General features: G+C 30.7%; 2 protein-coding genes across 4 annotated transcripts; one reads left to right on the top strand and one right to left on the bottom strand.

Annotated features, from left to right (window-relative positions):
• Window positions 1-7,340: 7,340 nt before the first annotated feature.
• On the bottom strand, window positions 7,341-12,093 carry LOC105256689 (translationally-controlled tumor protein homolog). Its single transcript, XM_011266824.3, has 5 exons — window positions 11,943-12,093; window positions 11,445-11,515; window positions 11,175-11,362; window positions 10,433-10,702; window positions 7,341-8,359 (listed from the first exon to the last, which is right to left on the bottom strand). Exons 1-4 carry the CDS (start codon window positions 11,968-11,970, stop codon window positions 10,471-10,473), a joined length of 519 nt encoding a protein of 172 aa, XP_011265126.1. The 5' UTR covers window positions 11,971-12,093; the 3' UTR covers window positions 7,341-8,359; window positions 10,433-10,470.
• Window positions 12,094-14,527: 2,434 nt separating this feature from the next.
• Window positions 14,528-17,285, top strand: LOC105256700 (la protein homolog). 3 transcript variants are annotated; one of them, XM_025410747.1, is made up of 9 exons: window positions 14,528-14,623; window positions 14,738-14,909; window positions 15,064-15,201; window positions 15,362-15,715; window positions 15,875-16,020; window positions 16,132-16,213; window positions 16,306-16,575; window positions 16,652-16,787; window positions 16,991-17,285. In XM_025410747.1, the coding sequence occupies exons 1-9, from the start codon at window positions 14,586-14,588 to the stop codon at window positions 17,068-17,070; spliced, it is 1,416 nt and encodes a 471-aa protein (XP_025266532.1). In that variant the 5' UTR covers window positions 14,528-14,585; the 3' UTR covers window positions 17,071-17,285. The 3 variants fall into 3 exon arrangements, with proteins under 3 accessions (XP_025266532.1, XP_025266531.1, XP_025266533.1); XM_025410748.1 differs by having other exon boundaries at window positions 14,609-14,627; XM_025410746.1 differs by having other exon boundaries at window positions 14,578-14,909.
• The last annotated feature ends 4,712 nt before the right edge of the window (window positions 17,286-21,997 follow it).

The following is a 21,997-nucleotide window of genomic DNA, read 5'->3' as shown; positions in this document are numbered from 1 at the left end:
TGTGTCCGTGACGAAATATTGAAACTGCAATAACTGCTAATATCGGGGCGTGCGAACGAAGTATTTGCTTTCAAGGTGTTAGGGTTTCCATTTATCTCTCTGTTTCTTTCGATAGAATGCACGCTCGATATATATATATATATATATATATATATATATAAAATATGTATATATATACATACTCGGATCTTTTTCGTTAACTTTCTCTTAAGCAGATTTTTAATTTTAATGTGACAAATTCATACTATTTTATACTTTACAATGCTGGAATGCTGTCTTCTGTGTCTCGTACAAATTCGACATGGCAGCAAATAGTAGAGTTAGAACATTTTCTTTTTTTTTTTTCATAGTTTACACTGGCAGTGAGATTTGTTTTTTTCTGGAAAATATGTTTAAATTCAACATATTTGTACGAAAGCAGATAAAAACGAAAATGCAAGAGCTTTCGAAGAACCCCTTCGAAGACAAAGTTTCTTGCGAGATGTATAATTATATTATAAATCTAGTGTATGCGATAAGGATTAACTGATCGTGGACAGAATTAAAAACCCTACTCTCGTTGTTAGTAATTTACAGAATCGCGTACCATATGATGCGAGCTGATGAATACGGATTTGTAAAATATACAAAGCAAGAAACAAGTATTTGCTCAGTCGTGTATTTTCTAAATTTACATATTAAAATATGTATAAAAATGTGTATAAAACGTATATATATATTTTTTTTTCTCGAAACAGTTAACTATTGATTACACTATCTGTTAACTATTTCTATTTGAAAAATCAGATTAACATAATTTACGTGATAGTCAGATTTTAATAGTTTTATGTCGACATTATGTTGACTCGGTTTTTCGTTTGGAAAAATTTTTAGATGTGTTATATTGTATAATAATGTTTTTATTCATTTAATAAATACGTAAAAGTTTTTATGATATAAACTTTATATATATATATATATATGTATCCATATGTTTAATGAATTTATGAAGTTTGACAATTATGTACAATTAAATATAATGTAACACAATTAGGTTGTAAAATATTCAGAGATGTAATGTTATTTTTTTATTTTAACTAAAAACGTGGAATATTTATTGTTTCATTTCACGAATATTGTACAAATACTTGATACTTTTCGGATTCCTTCAGCTCAAATCATTGATACAATTTACTCTACTATTTTAGAAATATAGTAAGGGAATGATCATACTTACTTCAATAATATAAATTATGATAATATTATTGTATATTATTAAACATATTTCTATTTTTGCGTGAATGCCTACGATTGTTAGTTGTTGGTTATTGTTATCTACTTGATGAGAGTTTTTAATGTTATGCGTACCGTGAAAAAAACAAACACAATTATTAAATTCGTAATTTTTTTTATAACATACTGGAGTTACTATTCATTTCAGATGCCTGTTTTTTTTTGTTTAATATTTTTGAGCAATCAGGAGAGGCGAAGAATTACGTATTAATGCGGACGCAGGAGCAATATGTATAAATTGATTTAATTTCCCAATATATGCGTAATAATTCGAGTCATTTTCATTTATTTAGTAGGAGCGCACACATATTAAAGAGCGAGAGATTCTATACACACATATATATATACATACATACATATATATATATATATATATATATATATATATATATATATTGCCAATTTATTATTTGATTGTACAATTGTTATTTCAACACGTTACTTTTCTTAACACAAAGCACCTGACCAAAATTACCTCTGAACAATCGCGCGACTAGCGATCACCTCTTCAAATTCCTCACAAAATATAAAACGCTGTAAGTGACCATTTAGGATTGGTGGGCGCGAATGCTACCTGTGAATGAAGTTTCATATGAAATATATAAATGTTAAAAGAACGGAAATATCTATAACATATATATAAATAATATATGAATATATATAAACACCGAATTCTTTCACAAATACAAATACGACAACCTCAGTAGTGATCAGGAAAAAGAAAAGAGCTAACAAAGGTAGAAAGCGACACAGATTAATGAAACTATGTCCTGCGATCAGATACATACATTTATATAAGGTAAGAGGATTTAAAAGAGTGATCTTTGGAATGCCGTGTGATTACGTCTACTAAAGCATAAATAACACATTGAGCTTCTTGCGCGTGAAGCATCGTATTCGGGGTTACTGGGTCATGTGTGTGTGCGCGCGTGTGTGTGTATACCGGAAGTATATACTTTTAATATAAATAAACTTAAATATGCTTTTGCCATACTTCTTTGAAGTATCATTGAAATGGTACGATGCTCAAATTGTGTGTAATGTAATACAGTCTTACCTATAGTAACACACACACAGTGAATCCTATATAGAGCGGAGAGAATCGGGTGCGCTGTATAAAACTTTTTCCCGTATAGCAATCGATATGTTTTCATTTTGTATCTATATATATTGTACCTCTCTTGCTTTTATCTCTTTTGTACTTATGCGAACCCGCTGGGTATTATTGCTAATTATTTCCTTGTGTTGCATGCCGTTTTCTTTTTTCTCTTCCGACATAACAACACTTCAAGAGAAAATATAATATATCTGACTAATATACATTTGTATGCAAAAACCTCTTTCTAATATGATAAAGTATCCCCATACGGCACAGAAATATCGCAGCAACATTGCAGAAATATTTCTTTGCAAGATTGCAATATTGCAAAAATGTTGCTGCAATATTGCTGCAACGTTGCTGCAATATTGCAGCAACGGTAAAATGTCCGCTTGTAGAAATATTGCAGCAATGTTACGGTGCAACGTATTTGTAATATTAAAACGCGTTTCGCTACAAATGCAGACACCGTTTTAAATTTAATAAATAAACTTTGAAAATATAAAAAAATGTTTAAGAAAGATAGGAAAAAATGCCTTTAAAAAAACATCTATTAGTGTTTTTATTAGATGTTTCTTAAATATTTATCTCAATAATATTACATAAAATTATTTTACATACATTCGACACCAGATTATTTTAATACGTGCAATAAATGAATTACTTCCTATTTACTTATTCAATTAAGAAGAATCTGTTTAATATTCTGAAACCCAATGAAGGATCCAGATTATTAAATAAATTATTTGTTTAATAATCTAGATCCCTCATTAGGATTCAGAATATTAAGTAAACCAAATCAGTTTATCAGAAATTAAACTGACACAAGACAAGAAATATAATTACTACATTAATCCTTTGTAGACCTTATGTCCATCTTAGATGAATTCGAATACGAGTTAGTTAAATTGGGTGTCGCCGCATAGCGACAAGTAAAGAAACATATGTTATACATTTTCGCTATATTAAAACGTTGCTGCAACATTGCCAAAGTAATATTACAAAATAATGTCTCTGCATTATTTCTGCAACATTACACTGCAGCAATATTGTAAGATTGCAGCAATGTTGATGCAAGCTTCTGTGCTGTATGGGATCATTTATCATTTCAGTATTTAGAACAAATGTGTGTGTGTGTGTGTGTATGTGTGTATGTGCGTGAAAGAGAAAGAAAGAAAGAGAGACGGTGCATCTTTTTGTAGCGAAACCCTTTTACGCACCCATTCTACATAGATCAGTACAAATAAGTTTAATAATAATAATAATGATAATAGTAATAACTAACGATAATAATGATAATAGTAATAATAATACCGATAACCGATTAATAATATACTGTTTATTCTTATCGAGCGCGTAAGGTGTAATCAACTTAACAAATAGTAGCAGGTGTGTCCTATTAAATACCGTACCTTTAAAAAGAGCTAAACTGTAAGCTAGTATGTTACATCTATATGTATAAACGTCGTACAATATTTACGTATATGGGCAATCTCTAATTAAGAAGATTAATAAGTTAACACTTGTATGACTGCCATTATTGATCAAATATTATTTCGGAATATTATTACATAAGTCGGATACTTCGAAATTTTATTTTTCTTCTTGATTCGCGTGCAGGGAGAAGAAAAAAAAACATATACATTTATATACGGCCATACACGTTCGTTTATAATTTTGGATTAATAATTATACGAAATTAGAAATTATACGAGTGAAAAAAAAAGGTGTTTAAATATTTAAACGATACTGTGTAGAATTCAGATTGCAAAGCTGATTGGAGATATTCGTGAACTAATTGTATATGTCGATAAATGTTGAATGTAACATTCCATTCTACGGATAATCATTAATCGGCGAACACACACATACATACACATGAATGCCTATCGACATCGCTTCATTTCTTCATATATCACGATGAAGTCTACAATTGCTCTATCTCATCAATTTTCTAAGTACCGTGATTTTCTCAATTTTCTTTTAGTGGGACGAGATGTGTTGAGCGATATACTCTGTTGCAAATCGATATTAATTTATTTCACTGGCTTTAATAATCAACGATACGATATATGGTTGTGCTCCGTAGATAGCAAAGCAATATAATTAATTATACATTTATGTATATAAACATACATACATACATACATACACACATACATACGTACATACATACGTACGTACATACATACATACATACGTACGTACGTACATACATACATACATACGTACGTACGTACATACATACATACGTACGTACGTACATACATACATACATATATATATATATATATATATATATATATATATACACACACACACACAGGGTGTATCTTAAAAAGCTTCCACTAAGCAAATAGCGTTATTCCTGATTAAAAACCGAGTCGAAAAGTCCTGATCCATTTTTTTCTATAATGCTTAATAAAGCAGTAATTAATGAATAAAGTCGCGCCAATAAAAAGACAAACTTCCTCGTTATCAACATGTGAAGATTTGGATAAACAAAAAAATAAACTGTTTTGTGTTAATTTTTAAATAATTCATCTTTTCAGAAATCTTTTTAATACCTAAATCTGATTAATTATTTAATGAATCTTGGAAAAAAAATGGCTCAGGACTTTTCGATTCGGTTTTTAATCAGGAATCACGCTATTTGATTAGTTTGAAAAAGCGCTCACGGAACAAAATAGCGTTTTGGCGTTCGAAAGCGAGTCGAAAAGTCCTGAAGCATTTTTTTTATATAATACTTAATAAAGTGGTAATTATTGAGTAAAGTTGCGCCAATAGGCATCGACCTTTAGCCTCCTTGTCGAAATTTTTTTGAAGGAAACGCTTTTGATGGAAGAAATATGATTTTTAATGCAAATTAAAGTTTCTCACATTATTACAACGCATAAGAATATTGCACGATAGCGGCATAACATAGCACCAAACAGGTGGAGCGCTCACGCACACTACCAGGCGCGCAGCCCACTGACGTGCGCTCGTGTTTAAAGGTCGGTTGCTTATTGGCACAAGTTTACTCAATAATTACCGCTTTATTAAGCATTATAGAAAAAAATGCTTTAGGACTTTTCGACTCGATTTTTAATCAGGAATAACACTATTTGTTCCGTGGGCGCTTTTTCAGTTACACCCTGTATATTATATACATATATATATTTATACAGGGTGGCCCCGAACGTTCCAGCCAGACTTTGAGAAAAATTATTTTATTTTCATAAAAAAAAAAAATTTTTATTTTTTATTTTTATCGTTTTTTCGAAGAAATTTATTTAGTTTCATTTTCTTTTTATTTCATTTTCTTTTCACCTTTTGCTCTTCCTTCATCAAAAGTTTTTGAGCGATAACTTCTTAAGGAAGCATTTTTCGACTCATGTTTATAGGACATTTTTTGTTCAGAATTAAATTTTCTATAAGATTTCAAAGTCTGGCTGGAACGTTCGCCACCCTGTATATATATATATGTATGTATGTATGTATGTATTATGTATGTATCTATGTATGCATGCATGTATGTATGTATGTATGTATGTGTGTGTGTGTGTGTGTGTGTGTGTGTGTGTGTGTGTGTGTATGTGTGTATGTATGTATGTACGTATGCATGTATGTACGTATGTATGTATGCATGTATGTATGTATGTATGTATGTATGTATGTATGTATGTATGTATGTATGTATGTATGTATGTATGTATGTATGTATGTATGTATGTATGTATGTATGTATGTATGTATGTATGTATGTATGTATGTATGTATGTATGTATGTATGTATGTATGTATGTATGTATGTATGTATGTATGTATGTATGTGTGTATGTATGTATGTATGTACATCTCCCTCAAGAGTTTATCTTTTTAAGCTGTAAGTTATACATTTCGTTTATAATGTTATAGTGGGACATTTTGTTTCGCGCATTCATTGTAGATTATAAAAAGAATTTGTCTCTACACACATACTTATGCTATTTACTACTACTAAACCTACTAAGATACGCTTTTGTAAATGTAAACATACATCTTTTTTCAAATAACGGTACGGAACATGTGCAAAGTATCACGTACGAAGGCGTCGAGTTCTCAGGTGAAGAGAGCAAATGTTTTTTTTTTTTTTAGAGAGAATAAGAGTAATATATTCACAGAAAGCGAGAAATGAGGGTATATAAAGTAATACGCTGTAGAGAGAGAAACGTGAGAGATGTAAGAGATAAGTGAAAGAGAGAGAGAGAGAGAGAGAAAAAAATTGAGAATAAGAAAAGATGAGAAATTGTTGAAGAATGTGCAAAACAAGGGAATGATGTGCTACGAGTGTACTTGTACAACAGTATGTGGCTAGTAACAATCCCTGAGTAAAGAAATATAATGTACGGTTTCACGCCAAGAGATAGATCGTCTATTCTGACTTATCTAAATATAATATTTTTATGAAGTGAAGAGCATGTATTTTTTTTTACCAGTTTCCTTTGTAAAATCTTTCCTCATGCGCTTAATGGAAATCAATGAGTCAGGTACGATCACAAAAGTGATTTTTTTCTTGCAGTATATTTATTGCTGTGCCATTAGAAGCAGACAATTTCAGAATTCCATGCATCATATTTTCGTTTTTATAAGGTAATAAAAAGTTCCTCTTCTTTACGCACAGCGTGCATCAGATTTGTAATGAAATTTACAATGAAATTGCTTACACAAATGTATATTAAGTGCGGCACATGACGAATATATATACATAGCTTATATCGTTCAAAGAAATTGAGAGTTAAACGCACGAGTAAAATAACAGCAGCCGGAATACAATCACATTCATATTTCATAAAAATCTACATGACTGTGCTTAGATGCATTTCAGAGATATATATAATAGTTTACATAAATTACATATATTACATTCATGAATTAAGAGGGATAATTAAAGAAAGAAAGGAAAAATGAATAAAATAATTGAGGGAAAAAATAGTAAAATAAAAAATTATGGAAAATTTTTTATTTATGATGGACATTATACGTCAAATATGTTTCAGAAATTGTTAATCATTATTAGTATTAACATAATAATTGTAAACATTACACCATTGTTCTACGAGGATAGTTCGAAAAGTTTTGAGCTTGACAAAGAAAACACGATTATGGCAAAATTTATTTTATTTTCCATAGTTCCCTTTTAGCTCAGTATACTTATTCCAATGATATTCCAACTTTTTAATATCGTCTCTATAATACGATTTTTTTAAACCTTCAAAATAAGCGTTAGTCTTATCGATTATTTCAATATTTGAATCAAATTTTTCTTTCAATAATTTTGTCAGACGTAACTGTTTTTGAGCGATTTTTCATGAACGTACGACACATGTGAACGTACCACATTTAAATTCAGCAGCTTATTTTTTAACAATTGAAAACGATGGTGAAGACTCTTCTAAAATTGAATCAAGTTCATTTTTTATTTCTTTAGCATTAAACTTTTTAAATTCGAATATTTTATATACGATATTGGATCTTAAAAATTGATTATAAAAATGTATGCTTTACACAATAGAAACAAAGAATCTCATCTATCTGAAATTTTAATAATAATCCTCTACAAGATTAAATTTATCAAAAATTATAGCAGTTTGATATTTCTAGCATCATCTTTGTTAAGCCGAGAACTTTTCAAACTACCCTGGTAAGTCCGCTGCAAATTCTTTCCCCATCTTCCATATATATATTTTTTTTATATAAATTAAATCGCCTAATATAAATTAGACATAGAAACATAAATAGAAATATAACACCTTCTGAGATAAACGAAGATTCCTGTTGTTGCCATTTTCTTTTCTTGTTACAGAATATTTACAACTATTTATCGAGGAATTGTTATTAAACGGAGATTTTATTTGTATTTAATTAATTGCATTGTAAACCAAGATTGGAAGTATTGAATTGTTTTATATTTTTAACTAAATTTCACAGCTTTGTAGCATGTGTGCAGTCTTGATTCCAGTTTATCTGAAAAATACATATAAAAATAGATTAGATTTCATTCCATAATAAAAAATATAACAAAATTATAAAAATTGCATTATTAAAAATATCTGGTTCATATTAGACACTGTGGTCAGAAAGATATCACAGCGAGAATCTGTTAACCAATTTGATCTAACATGTTTGTGCAGTGACAAACACAAAAAAATGTGTTGGTCACGAATTTACATGTATATTATATTTGACAATTTCTTAATTTTTTCCATATTAATTTTTAACACATATGATGTAAAAACTGCTCAATCATAAATCTAATAATAATACATAAAGACAACAAATGAGATTTGAAATCAGCTTTTGATAGGGTAGATAGAAAGAAACTGGGAAATAATGGAAGAAAAGAAAGTATGCAAAAGACTGATGGAAAAAGTGAAGAATATATATGAGAAGACAGAAGCCATGAGGGATGGATACACAAGAAATTTTACTAAGAAGAAAGAAATAAGACAAGGATATGTGCCAAGTCCATTCATTTAACTTATACATTGTGGATCTAGACAGGGAATTAGCGAAAAAAAATATCAGAGGTATAACTTTGGGAGCAGAAAGAAAAGAATTATAGTCATTAGCATATGCAAATGACAGTTTTATTGGCAAAGAATAAAGTAACTCTAGAAAATATCATGAATACATTGAAAGGTTTTTGAGAGAGAAAGAAAAAAAAATAAATAAATAAAAAATAAAAATAAAAAAGGAATTATGCTTGATAAAACTAAAGTATTGATATTTAATGGTAGTAGGGAAGGACAGTAGAGAAAAATAAAAATGGAAAAATAGGAAAATTGAGGAGGTAAAAAGTTTCAGGTACTTGGGTTTCGTTTTTAATAGAAAAAGTAAAATTATACGGATCACATTAATATAGTAAGCATGAAAAACAAAGTGTTATATAATAGGGAAAAAGAGAAATTTTTCAGTAGGAATGGATGGAGTATAGAAGAAATCGAAAATATGTGAAAAAAAGGTTTAAAGATAGAAATTGAAAATATGACAGTAGAAAGAGAAAAGGATATTCAGAGGTAAACGGTAGATAGAATAAGGAATACAAAATACAACAAAGATATAAAGAATTAGGAATGGAAAGAGAAAGAAATATTGTAATTATCTTAGAAGAGAAATAGATATTGAGAGAATGGATGATAGGGTAAGAGCATTAAGATGTGGTAATAAAGAGATAATAGATATTGGATAAAAGAAAAAAAATTTAAGGTATGTGTATTTTGCGAAAAAGCATTAGATAATATAGAACATTATGTAGGAGAGTGTACAAAAGTGAAAGAGTCGTTTGCAGGACTAGGAAAAAATGTAAATGAAAGGATCCAAAAAGTTTTGAATGTTGATTTAGAGAGGAAAAATTCTAAACAATCTATGGAAAGAAAAAGAAAAATAAAAGAGGAGAAAGAATAAAGTGTATAGAACAATTCAAAGAGCCTATATAAACCTGTATAAAATAGAAATAGATATTTGTAAGATTTAGGAATAGAAAACAATGAAGTAAAGAAAACATAAATAAAAAGTATAAATAAAAGTACAAATAAAAAAGAAAGCAATAGGGATGATACAATTCAGATACTAAGATATGATACAAGATATAATATAAGCGGAAATATGTGGTAAAATGTGATAAGATAAAATTTAAAGTGTATAAATAAATGTATATAAGTAGATATATATATGGGTATGCTTGTAAGTAAATAGATATGTATGTATATACATATAAAATGTAAAAAGTATAGAGATATAAAGGCATAAACGTAAGATGTAAAAGATATAGCATTTGAAAAGTATATATATATATATATATATATATATATATATATATATATATATATAAATAGACATAAGAAATTGATTTGTAAATAAATGAAATAGATATTAATAAATATACATACAAATAATATGTAATAATTTGGTTAAAAGGTATGAATGGATGAATGGTTAGAAACATTGTAACCAAAGTCCCTTCTTGGCAATAACTGGAAGAATAAACTTACTACTACTGCATAAAGATAACAAATGATAAATGAAAGTATGACTCACAAAATTTGTCCATATTTTATTGAATATCTAAGAATTATTTAGAACTTTTCTTCTTCAAGACCATGCTTAAAGAACATGAGTACAGGCACAGACTCGCCGTCGATCTCACGGTACTCCATGAGGCCTACAATGCCGTCAATGTCCATTGAAACACCGGTGAAAAATTGCAGCTCCTTGAAGCGGCTCAGAATATCCTTCATAACTTTGTTCATGTTAGTCTTAAAAACATCTACTTGATCAGGTGCTTTTTCTTCTAGCCTTGCTACTAACCTGTAAAAAAAGAAAAGTGTATGCATGTATTATAAATGTGCATATTCTTTCATGTATAGAAATCTTTCTCTTTTGTTTAAAGGTTAAAAATTTTTATTTTTTTAATACTTTTTTTTATTATTCTATACTACTATATTTATTATTTTTTTTCTCTTTAGAAAGAAATATTTTTCTCTTTAAAAAAGTTATTCTAGTGATTATTAAACAGTCGAAAATATTTTGCCTGTATAAGAGATTTAATGAGTCATATTGTCGAGATTACTCATCACCAAATCAAATCTCAATATTTCCAAATTTTTATGTAACAATTATAAAATAATTACAAATTATATATATATATATAATGTAACAAAAGTTATATATTTTAACTCTATTTCAAAATGCACAACGATAATGTTTTTTACTTAGTTGAACTTTCCCAAAAAATTTTATTTAATAAATGAAGAGATCCATAATAAAAAAAAATATTTACTTCTTCATATAATCCTTGAGATATAAGGTGTAAGATTTCTTATCTCCAAAGGCAAATGTTTCTTGAAGCCGGTGATTCAATACAACATCAACTCCAGATTCCACCATCTCATCAGTGCCTTCATCAGCCTCTTCTGCAGAGGGATTAAAACCGGCAATATTAAGTTCGCCCGCTTTACGAGTAACTAACTGAAAAATAATTAGTACATATGTATAGTGTACGAATCTTCTGTACAAAAGAAAAAAATACTTTATATGTATAAATATGTACTTTGCCATATACTTCATACAGCACATCATCCACCAGCTTGATTTTATAAGTGTCGGAGAACATTTCATCTCCTAAAAGCATGTACAGAATGTTATAAGATTATATGCTTATGATATAAATTATTTTATGCGTATTTATAAATTATTATTTTATGTCGATACCAGATTTCAAGATCTTATATTAATAAATAACACATTGCTCTCGCAGAGAGAATCGTTAAGAACATATGGGAAGGTTAGGAATTTTATAGTTATATGTATCAATCAAAGAATCTAAACCATTAAAGTATAATAATCGTGTTAATTTATCATGAAATATAAAAAAAAGTGTATATCAAAATTTCCATTTAGAAATAATCTGGAAGTTGTGGATTTCTCAAAACTCGTCAAGAACGTTCAAAGTGTCATCAACCTCTTTGTTCGTGTATTATCATCTTGACTTGGAAAATAAAAAATAATCATCTTTTATGATTGCAAAAATCATTTATCGTTCACTCACCGGTGAAAAGATCCTTGTAAATCCTCATTGTGGAAGATGGAGAAAGATATAATTACAGCTAAAACTAAATAAGACACGGTCACTCAACAGAGCACACCGGAAAAGAAGGAGATTCAGCGAGTATCTGAGAGTATGCGTGCCAACTTGACTCATGAAGACATTTCCTAGGAATAAAGTTTACTATGAAGCGTACTATGAAGATCAAAAATTGCTAGAAAGGTAAGGTCGTGTCTACAATAGATAATTTAAGCCTTAAGCCTGAAATTTACCAATCACAGTCGAGTATTCTCTTCATACTTGACTGTGAAGCGGCCTTTTCATTGACCCTAGAAACCAGCGGCAAATGGGGATCTAGTGACTAAATTTGTCGCTTGTTTTAGGCTGATGGCAGAGAACTAGATGTCTGTCGTACAAGGCCATTGTGACAATGGCCTTGTACACTGCGCGACAACGATTCGTTCCACGGTCCCTCTCGCGAGGCAAGGGGAGCGTAGCTTCTAACCAATCAGCCATTGCCACGCTGCCAGCTGATTGGTCACTTCTACGCTCCCCTTGCCCCGCGAGAGAGGGGTTACGGAACGAATCGTTGTCGCGCAGTGTACAATATATGAAAGTGTTACAATTATATTAATTATTATTATGGAACAATATATTTTACTCGAATACATCATTTTTGAATCAACCAATAGTGCGTTCGAAAATATGTTTGGTTGGTGTACTGTTTTCTATAAAATAAGAATAAGTTGTTAATCTAATTCGATTACTTCAGAGACACATTGATCCGGATTAGTCTAGGGAAATTTAAAAAGTCTATCACTAAGGCCGGTATTCATAGTCCGATTTTATATTTGAGATCGTCTTAAGTTCGAGCTTGAAATGCTACGCAGCTGTTTGATTGGTTGAATGAGGTCTTAAGTCAATCTCGGACCAGACTTAAGACAATCTTAAATATAAGATCGGACTATGAATACCGGCCTAAGTACCATTGTTCAGTCCGATCAATAGTGCGTTCGAAAATATGTTTGGTTGGTGTTGGGAAAAAAGATAAAGTTGGCAATATTGATAACTCCCAGTGCTGCGTTTCGTTTCTCCCACTGGGATCACTGGGATTTAAAAAATTTGCTACTTGAGATATTAAAAGAGGTAAATAAGTGGTTAAATATATTTTATAATAATATGTTTAATAACATCACATATATTATTATTAATACGAACGTGTGTTTTATATTAATAATGCTATAATTATAATAAAGTGACATAATTTACTTAAAATGTGATTTAAATTCAATATTTGTATATCTGGTAACAACATTTTCCAAATAATTTGTTATTTTTGGTACTATTTTCCTTTCACCTCTATTGTTATTACCTCTATTTTCGAATAAAATATTTTGTAATTCTTCATTATTATTCATCACTATTTGAAGAAGAACTACTCGAAGATTCAAAAATGATGTTTTCGAGTAAAATATATTGTTCCACAATAATAATTAGTGTAATTGCAACACTTTCATATATGTACACTCCGCGACAACGATTCGTTCCGTGGTCCCTCTCGCGTAGCAAGGGGAGCGTAGCCTCTAACCAATCAGTCACTGCCACGCTGCCAGCTGATTGGTCACTTCTACGCTCCCCTTGCCCCACGAGAAAGGGGCCACGGAACGAATCGTTGTCGCGCAGTGTACATACGCTACAATACAATCCTAATGATCCCAGTGGGAGAAACGAAACGCAGCACTGGGAGTTTTCAATACTGCCAACTTTATCTTTTTTCCCAACACCGACCAAACATATTTTCGAACGCACTAACGCCATTTTGAGGGGCTTGTCCAGATTCTGTATTCTGTATTCTAGGGACACTAGCTCCTAATTGCTTTTTAGAGTATGTTCTATCGTGACGCGAACACTTAGTCGCCATATTAGTTCCGGTGATGCGAACGTATTGGAGCGTATTGGAGTGAGTAGGAGTATGTTGAGTCATGCGACGCGAACAAACCTTGTATATACTGATACTGTGACTCAACCGCTAAGTAGCAATCGAATATGATTGGTCTTTACTTTCAGGTCCGACCAATCAGCGTCGAGTTACATCGGAAAATCTAGTAATGTTGCTCAACTGTTGAGTCCGCTGAATGTGGCCACTATTAGGGCCTCCGCACAAGGTGTTCCGTATCGCATTACGTTACGTTAAGTATATATTGTAAATTTAACTCCGTACATAAACTTAAACTTCAGTCAACGCACAGAAAAAATCGTAATGTAAAGACATATCTTTACGTTATGATTTCTGTGCGTTGACTGAAGTTTAAGTTTACGTACGAAATTAAATTTACCATTGATATTTAACGTAACGTAATGCGATACGGAACACCTTGTGCGGAGGCTCTAAAGTTCAATATTGGAATTTCAATGCTTTTGTTCACGCTGAAAGCATGAACAAAAGCATTGAAATTCCAATATTGAACTTTACCGGTTCCGGCATAAGTTAACAGTTACGGCCTCTATAAATCAGCCTTTCTACTATCCGAAGCTAGCCGAAACGCCGACCTCTGCTCTCTCCTTCACCCTCGCGTTTCCCCCACCATTAAAATTGCATGTTGCCGCGTCGCAGGTCGTGATCGTGGATCTGGCAGCTTTAGTTTCATGCGTCATTTCCGCTCTCGACAGCTTAAGTGGAGCACGTGTGTGAGACGAGGGCTTCATTTTTATTTCGAAAAATATCAGATTAAGAATATAAAACGTAGTTTGAGAGCCATCGTTTTTGAGAGTGCGTTGTTTGTATCTTTTTTCTACAGATATTGCAGATCGAATATTATTAATATGGAGAACGGTAAAGAGGAAACAAACGATGACCGCTTGAACGGTGACGCCGTTGATGAGGTTAAAAACGTGCCGACTGTGGACGCCGACAACACAAACGATGCAGAAGCACCAACTGCGGAAACTTCAGAGAAGGCCGAAGTAGAGGTAAATATATCGTATTTTGTTTTCGTAAAATGATTTTGTCTTTTATATCCCTTGTATTGAAAAATCGTGTCTTAACTGGTGCAAGAAAATCGACATGTAAAAAGTAATGATCAAGAAAAAGTGGACATTTTAGACTTATATGTTTTTATTTTAGGTCAGTGATACTGTTGACGCTGCAGATAATGCAAGTGAAGAAGCTGAAGAATCTACAGCTGAAAAACCTGCAGCTGAAGAACCTACAGCTAAAGAACCTTCTAAAGAACTTTTGGAAAAAATCAAGGACCAAATAGAGGTATATATATATATGTTTTTTTTTTGTAAGAAACAAAACCATAATAGTCTATAAAGGTAACGTTTACACCATAATAGTTTACAAAAGTAACATCATAAGAAATAAAAATAATAAACAAGTATCAATGTTTTATGCTTTTATTTATTTATTTTTTTCACAGTATTACTTTGGCAATGTAAATATGCAGAGGGACAAATTTCTCATTGAACAAACCAAACTAGACGAAGGCTGGATTCCCATGACTGTTATGTTAAACTTCAAGCTATTAGCCAACCTTAGCAAAAATATTGATATAATTTTGAAAGCTCTCGAAAGTAGCGATCTGATAGAAATTTCGGAAGATAGAAAGAAGATACGACGATCGCCAAATTACCCTTTACCAGAATATAATGAGGAATATAGAAAAGCTCAAGAAGCTAGAACAGTTTATGTTAAGGGATTTCCATTAACTGATACAAATATTGATAAGTTAAAAAAATTTTTCAATCCATATAAACCATTTGAAACAATTGTGGTAAGTATATCTGTTTACATTAGATTATTTATAGAATTACATATGGATAAGATTTTATATGTGGAAAATTTTATAATGACTTAGCTATAGATTTAACAATAAATATTAGAAATTATTATAAATATGTATAGATTTTTAAACAGAATTATTTTTTTACAGATGAGGAAATATCAAGATAATAAAGATAAAGTTTATAAATTCAAAGGATCTGTTTTTGTACAATTTGAGACTTTGGATGGTGCAAAAGCTTTTATGAATATAGAATCTATAAAATATGGGGATACTGAACTAATAAGAAAATGGGCGTAAGTAAAAATATTTGGAATTATATACACATATATATATTTTTATTAATCATATAATATATTTGATTTATGATATATTTTATTTATATGATTTTGATATAATTTTTATAGGGCAAATTACAATCTAGAAAAAGCTCAAGAAAAGGAGGAACGTAGAAAAAAGAAAGCAGATAAATCAAAGAAATCAGTTACTGTAAGTTAGGAAAATAATTAGAAAAGATGTATAATTTAAATGTAAATTAATTTTAATTTAATTTTTCAAAATTATGATTTTAACATGCTTAGGCAGAAGAAAAGGAAATAGAAATTGATAAAACAGACCAGACATTAGCAGAAACAGATACTAATATAGATAATAAATTGCCAAAAGGTTCAATCCTTTACTTTTCTGGTGTTTCTAAAATATGTACAAGAGAAGATATAAAAGAATCTTTAAACAAATTTGATGCCGATATTGCATATATTGATTTTCGAAGAGGGGATACGGAAGGATGGGTACGTCTGCAAGGAGAAAATGCTGCTAAATCTTTGTTAGAAAAGACAAATGAAGGAAAGGTGAGAAATATATAACTTTTGGATTATGCTTTTAGAATCATAATAGTCGAGTGTAACAATTAAATTGTCTTCCAAGGTGGTAATTGGCGAAGTTGAAGTTATTTACAAAGTTCTTGAAGGTGAAGAGGAAGACAAGTACCTGGCAAAAACGATGGAAGAAATAGCAGCATCGAAAAAGAAATATAGCAAAGGAAAACGAAGTGGTAAAAAAGGTAAGAATCATTCAATTTTGAAAATACTACTATTTTATCGATTATAATGTATATATTAATGATGCTATTGCCATGCTAATACTGAGGAATCATACATATGGATTTCGCTGAGTTGAACTCTTCAAATTACTGAATTTTCTATACGATGATAAAAAATAATCTATAATTTAAAGAAATAGATATTAATTTTTTTGTATTCTAAGGACGTAACGTGCGAGGAAAGAAGAGAAATAACAGTCCCGCTCCTAACGTGGTTCCAGCCAAGAAGATGGCCCTCGAATAAGATCGACTTATACTTTTAAGGCATATAATGTGCCACTATTTTCAATGTATTGACAAGTTGTATAAAAGAGAAACACTGAATTATGGATAGTATAAGTTATATATTTACTTCTTAGAAGCCGACCTTATATGTAAACTTTTATTTTTAGTATATTTTCATTCTCGATGTATATGATATAAGGTACTTTGAAAATATAGTTTCGTCTATATTTGTTACATGATATTCATTAACATTTCAGTTGATTAAAAGTCCAACGAAGAGTATGACTGATAAAAAAAAAGTCGTGTATATCTTTATAAATTGGCATTTATTGTTGTACAGTGAAATTTACAAATTGATTTTCTAAACTATAACACGCATTTAAATTTCACTGCCGTCTTAAGTGCGTCGATACTACCTTCACGCAAGTATCACAACGTGTTGTCAAATATCCGATCATTCTCGAATGATACTTTGAAAAATTACACGTAATAACGTATATATACTTAAAATTATTGTAATATAATTTTCCGATCGAGCGACATCGAATCTGTGTGCATTACGCTACATGGTATTCTTAATTACAAGTTTATGTTTTCTTAATTGTATCGATACATATGTATAATTTCATGCCGAGGAAGTCGTACAATGCGATCGATTAAATAAATCTTATTACTTTAGACAGTCTCTTGATTTTTAACGATCTTGAAACTCGCTTACTCGGAATATTCTAGATGGAAAAGGTTGCGTGGTTCTTTTTTTCCATATAGGATATATAACATTTGAATTGCGTTAGAAAATTCAGTTCTCATAAAGCGTTATCGTAATATATGAATGATTTTCAGACTCACGATTTTACTACAATTTCAATAATTAGGATATAAACGAGATACAAACTTGTCATTTACGAATTTTTATGCGAGTAAAAATCTATCAATGATCGCGTCCGTAGTGTTGTTCGCTTTTTGTAGTTTTGACTGAATTTTTGTCACACTCGATACTATTATATTATTGTATTACATCCATGATATATCCTGTGAAAAGTGCATTTTATTTTTTTTCTCGTAGATTGATTTAGTTGCGCACGAAATGATGAAAGTGACTATCAAAACTTATATAATATCTCTGTGAAGTCTGACGATACACAAGAATCAGGTCATGAATATTAATTCGAGATTAAAGACTCTGCAAAGACAAAATGTATCTCTGCAAACACGAGCGCGATCACGTCTTAGGATACTTGGTCGTGGAAAAGAGAGAGAGAGAGAGAGAGAGAGAGAGAGAGAGTGTGAGAGAGAGAGAGAGAGAGAGAGAGTGAGAGAGAGAGAGAGAGAGAGAGAGAGAGAGAGAGAGAGAGAGAGAGAGAGAGAGAGAGAGAGAGAGAGAGAGAGTGTGTTCTATACAAATCTTTGATAATTTTAACTTTACTTTAAGAGAAATTACCTTTTTTCATTATTACATTTTTGAGCATATTTTATCTCAGCGATAATCTCGGTTCAGAAAGGCCGCGATACAAAGGACTATTAATATTGTTCATAAACTTTATCTTAAAAAAATCTCCGAGTCTCATCAACAGAAGCTCGTATCAATGTGTTTGTATATCTCCATCTTTATAAACAATTTTAATTTAAAATTAACAACTTCCAACAATTTCAACTCTTTTTTAAAATTAAGAATTTTATAAGCAAGATAAAAGGATTTTCCGTTAAGATATAGAACAGCTATAAAATCACATAATTTAATTAAATCAACTTTTAAATAACAATTAAATTTTTAATTTTAAATAACAATTTTTAATTTCAAAAATAACAATTTTTAATTTTAAATCTTAGATAATATAAATATATTAATATCTCAATAATTCTTCTTTAATGTCCCTAACAGCACATGTAGATACTGAGAATGTTCGAAGAATATCGCAAAAGAGTACAATGCATATATTCTCAGAACATTCGAGAACATACTATGATATATTAAGTATATACTAAGAGACTGCTCTAATGTCCGCCTATTTTGGTTAATAGTAAATACTGAGAATATCTTGTAGTATAATTCATACATGTAATATAAATACTTTTGATAAATGCCGTAAACGCACACACTATTTCTCATTTTAATTTCAAATAATCTTTTTAATATTCTGAATCCCAACCAGGAATTCAGAACAACTAAACTACTAAACAAATTTTAAATTAAGTCTGTTTATTATAAATTAAATTGACTAAAAAAAAAAAAGAAGAAACTTTGGAACTCATGTTAGTACCAGTCCTTTATTTCCATTTCACCAAAAATTAAGTACGAGTTTGGTAGCACGCGTAGCGGCAAAATGAGGAAACACATGCAATATTATAGAATATAGAATATCCTGAAAATATACGAGAAAGAATATACTAATACGAAGTATTCAAAGTATATTCTGAGAATATATGAAAAATAATATACACAAAGAGATGTTATGGGATCATTCTCAGTATATTACATCTGTAACGTATATTTATAGTATGAGTATAGAATATCCGAATGATATCAGTGCTGTTAGGGTGTCAATATTTCAACAATATATTTGCATTCATTTGTATATAATCTTCTATAATTTTATATTCGCGATAGATGGAGAATATACTGGAGACATATCTCCAAATCAATAGAGCCTTGAGAATTGCGTTTTACAAAAAAATTAAGAGAGAAAATGATGTATTATGAGCGTCTATATCTTCAGACATTATCAGGAATTCTAGTCGCGATTTCGATAATCGCGATTGTCAGACTATTCACTCTATCAGAAGGACACTCGGCCCCACTTCTAATGGCTTTGGCATCGTCGAATGCATCGACGATTGCAGTCTGAGAATTACGTCTCTCGCCCGAGTAAATTTCGCAAGATTTATTAAGCTATTTCTCTTTGGCAGGATCGGTCAAAAGATACGACTGACGCTGTCACAATCTCACGCAAGCGAGTACAAGTGGTACTTGTAGTTACAGACGGGCAGAGCCTTCGTCTCGCTCGCGAATAAGCGTGTCCGATCCGTTTGATCCGTTTGGAATCGAGTGTCTCTTCCTTCCAATCGATGCCTCACAAAGCAGTCGACGAGGTATGCGATGGTATGCGACTCGTGTACGTGACTTTGGTATTCTGATCGTTTCAAGAGCGATCTCTCGAACCGAGGTCACGGAAATTACTGTGCACCGATCCGTGCACAGGTATTCTTATACGCATAATTGCTTTTTAGACAGAGATATCCTCGAGTCCTCCGTGCGTTACAGAGTTTCAATCATACGAGGTTTCATCCGTGATAATCCCGCCCTTCGTAATATCGAAGATATCAATACGTTGCCTGTATGTTACTACTTTCGTGTAGTGTGATGTATTTTTAAGGCCACCGAATTTTTTTCGTGATCTTTAAAAGAGAATCAGAACTCGTATTCCGATGAATTGAATGGCTAGGAAACGTATATCGACATCTTCAATTCTAACAAAAATTCTTTGAGTAGATATCTTTTCTTGAGCGTCTCCAGCATGGAGACTATACTTGATAGGACTAGGCGAATTATGATGTTTATTTTAGAAATCGCTGAATATTTTTCTAAAACAAGACAGCAATTTTCGGGAAAGATAAATCCATGTATAATCAAATATAAATATATATGTATAATTATATGTAAAACATCTATATATGTTTTCTTCCTTTTTTTTGCATAGGCCCGATTTCACCAACGCGAGTTAATCTAATCGGTCGATTAAATCACCAGAATTGCCAATAGCAAGACAAAAACGAACGTTGTTAAGTCGTTCTTAACTTACCTTCTTGTTGCGTGTCATATACAAGCATTATAACCGTGAAAGTGGGAATAAAATTGAATTATCATATAATAATATTAAATGATAAAATGAATAATATATTTGATATAATTAATAATTATGAGAATATTAACAACGTTATGGATTTCTTAGACTTCGGTGAATACGATGATGATAATCTTGAAAGAAATAAGGAAAGAAAAGAACGTATATTTAAACCACGTATTAATTATTTTGATGTTTTAAATGACAAAATTTTCGAATACATACTTTGCTATTATTATATACACTTGGCAATACACGATTCTTCACAGATGTCAAGAAAATAGATTAATAAAGATCAGTTTTATGTTCGGCAGTTGGCAACTCTGAAATTTAACCGACCGATTAGATTAACTCGCGTTGGTGAAATTGGGCCATAATCTGTTTGTATACGGGAAAAATAATAAAAAGAATAATTTTCACGTTATTTATTTATTTTTTAGAAAAAAGAAATTTTGGAGAAATGAGAAAAAATTGTCTCTATATAATTATATATAGGCAGTTTCTTTCTTTTTGTATAGTGATATAAATATATGATCAATTTTTTCTCATTTCTTCAAATTCTATTTTCTCTAAAAAGTATAATACGGAATCCAGACAGGGCATCCCATGGATATTCATTTTATATCCATTTTACATTTACTCGTCCTCGACATAAAATGAACATCCATCCGATTTGAGACACCCGTTAATGGCCAATATTTGGACGTCCACAAGATGTCCGGTCTTGGATGTCAAAGTTTCGCGCGAGCAAGGATATGTTAGTTCGTTCGTTTACCGCTATGCGATGCTCTATCTTTCTCGTATTTAAGTTTTAGTTATGAGAATTATACAAAGTTTGCAAAAGATAACAAATAACATTAAAAATATACTGTTCATTTAATTTCTGATCTAAATCACGAGTTTCAGATATTAAATTGATTTTATAAGTCGGACAAGTAAGTGTCTGGCGAATAAACGAAAATAATCCGTTCATTATCTATTTAAAATGTAAAGTGCAATATGTAAGTATAAATTATAAATAAAATTTTTATATGAAATTTTTATGTAAAATTTTATATGAAATAGATAAATTATATTATTACTTAGAGATTAAAGTATGTCCAC

This window comes from Camponotus floridanus, unplaced genomic scaffold, assembly GCF_003227725.1.
Source record: "Camponotus floridanus strain SB8 unplaced genomic scaffold, Cflo_v7.5 scaffold34, whole genome shotgun sequence".
In the NCBI taxonomy this organism is placed as follows: Eukaryota; Metazoa; Arthropoda; class Insecta; order Hymenoptera; family Formicidae; genus Camponotus; species Camponotus floridanus.
Note: the sequence above shows the minus strand (reverse complement) of the source record. Positions and strands in the feature narration are given on the sequence as shown.

Excerpts from the sequence above, each read along its gene's own strand:
- LOC105256689 (XM_011266824.3), bottom strand. The coding sequence starts at position 11,970 with ATGAGGATTTACAAGGATCTTTTCACCG. Across the intron at positions 11,363-11,444 it reads TGTATGAAGTATATGGCAAA|TTAGTTACTCGTAAAGCGGG; the intron begins GTACATATTTAT and ends ATTATTTTTCAG. Across the intron at positions 10,703-11,174 it reads CTCAAGGATTATATGAAGAA|GTTAGTAGCAAGGCTAGAAG; the intron begins GTAAATATTTTT and ends CTTTTTTTACAG.
- LOC105256700 (XM_025410746.1), top strand. The coding sequence starts at position 14,586 with ATGCGTCATTTCCGCTCTCGACAGCTTAAGTGGAGCACGTGTGTGAGA. Across the intron at positions 15,716-15,874 it reads AACCATTTGAAACAATTGTG|ATGAGGAAATATCAAGATAA; the intron begins GTAAGTATATCT and ends ATTTTTTTACAG. Across the intron at positions 16,021-16,131 it reads GAACTAATAAGAAAATGGGC|GGCAAATTACAATCTAGAAA; the intron begins GTAAGTAAAAAT and ends TAATTTTTATAG.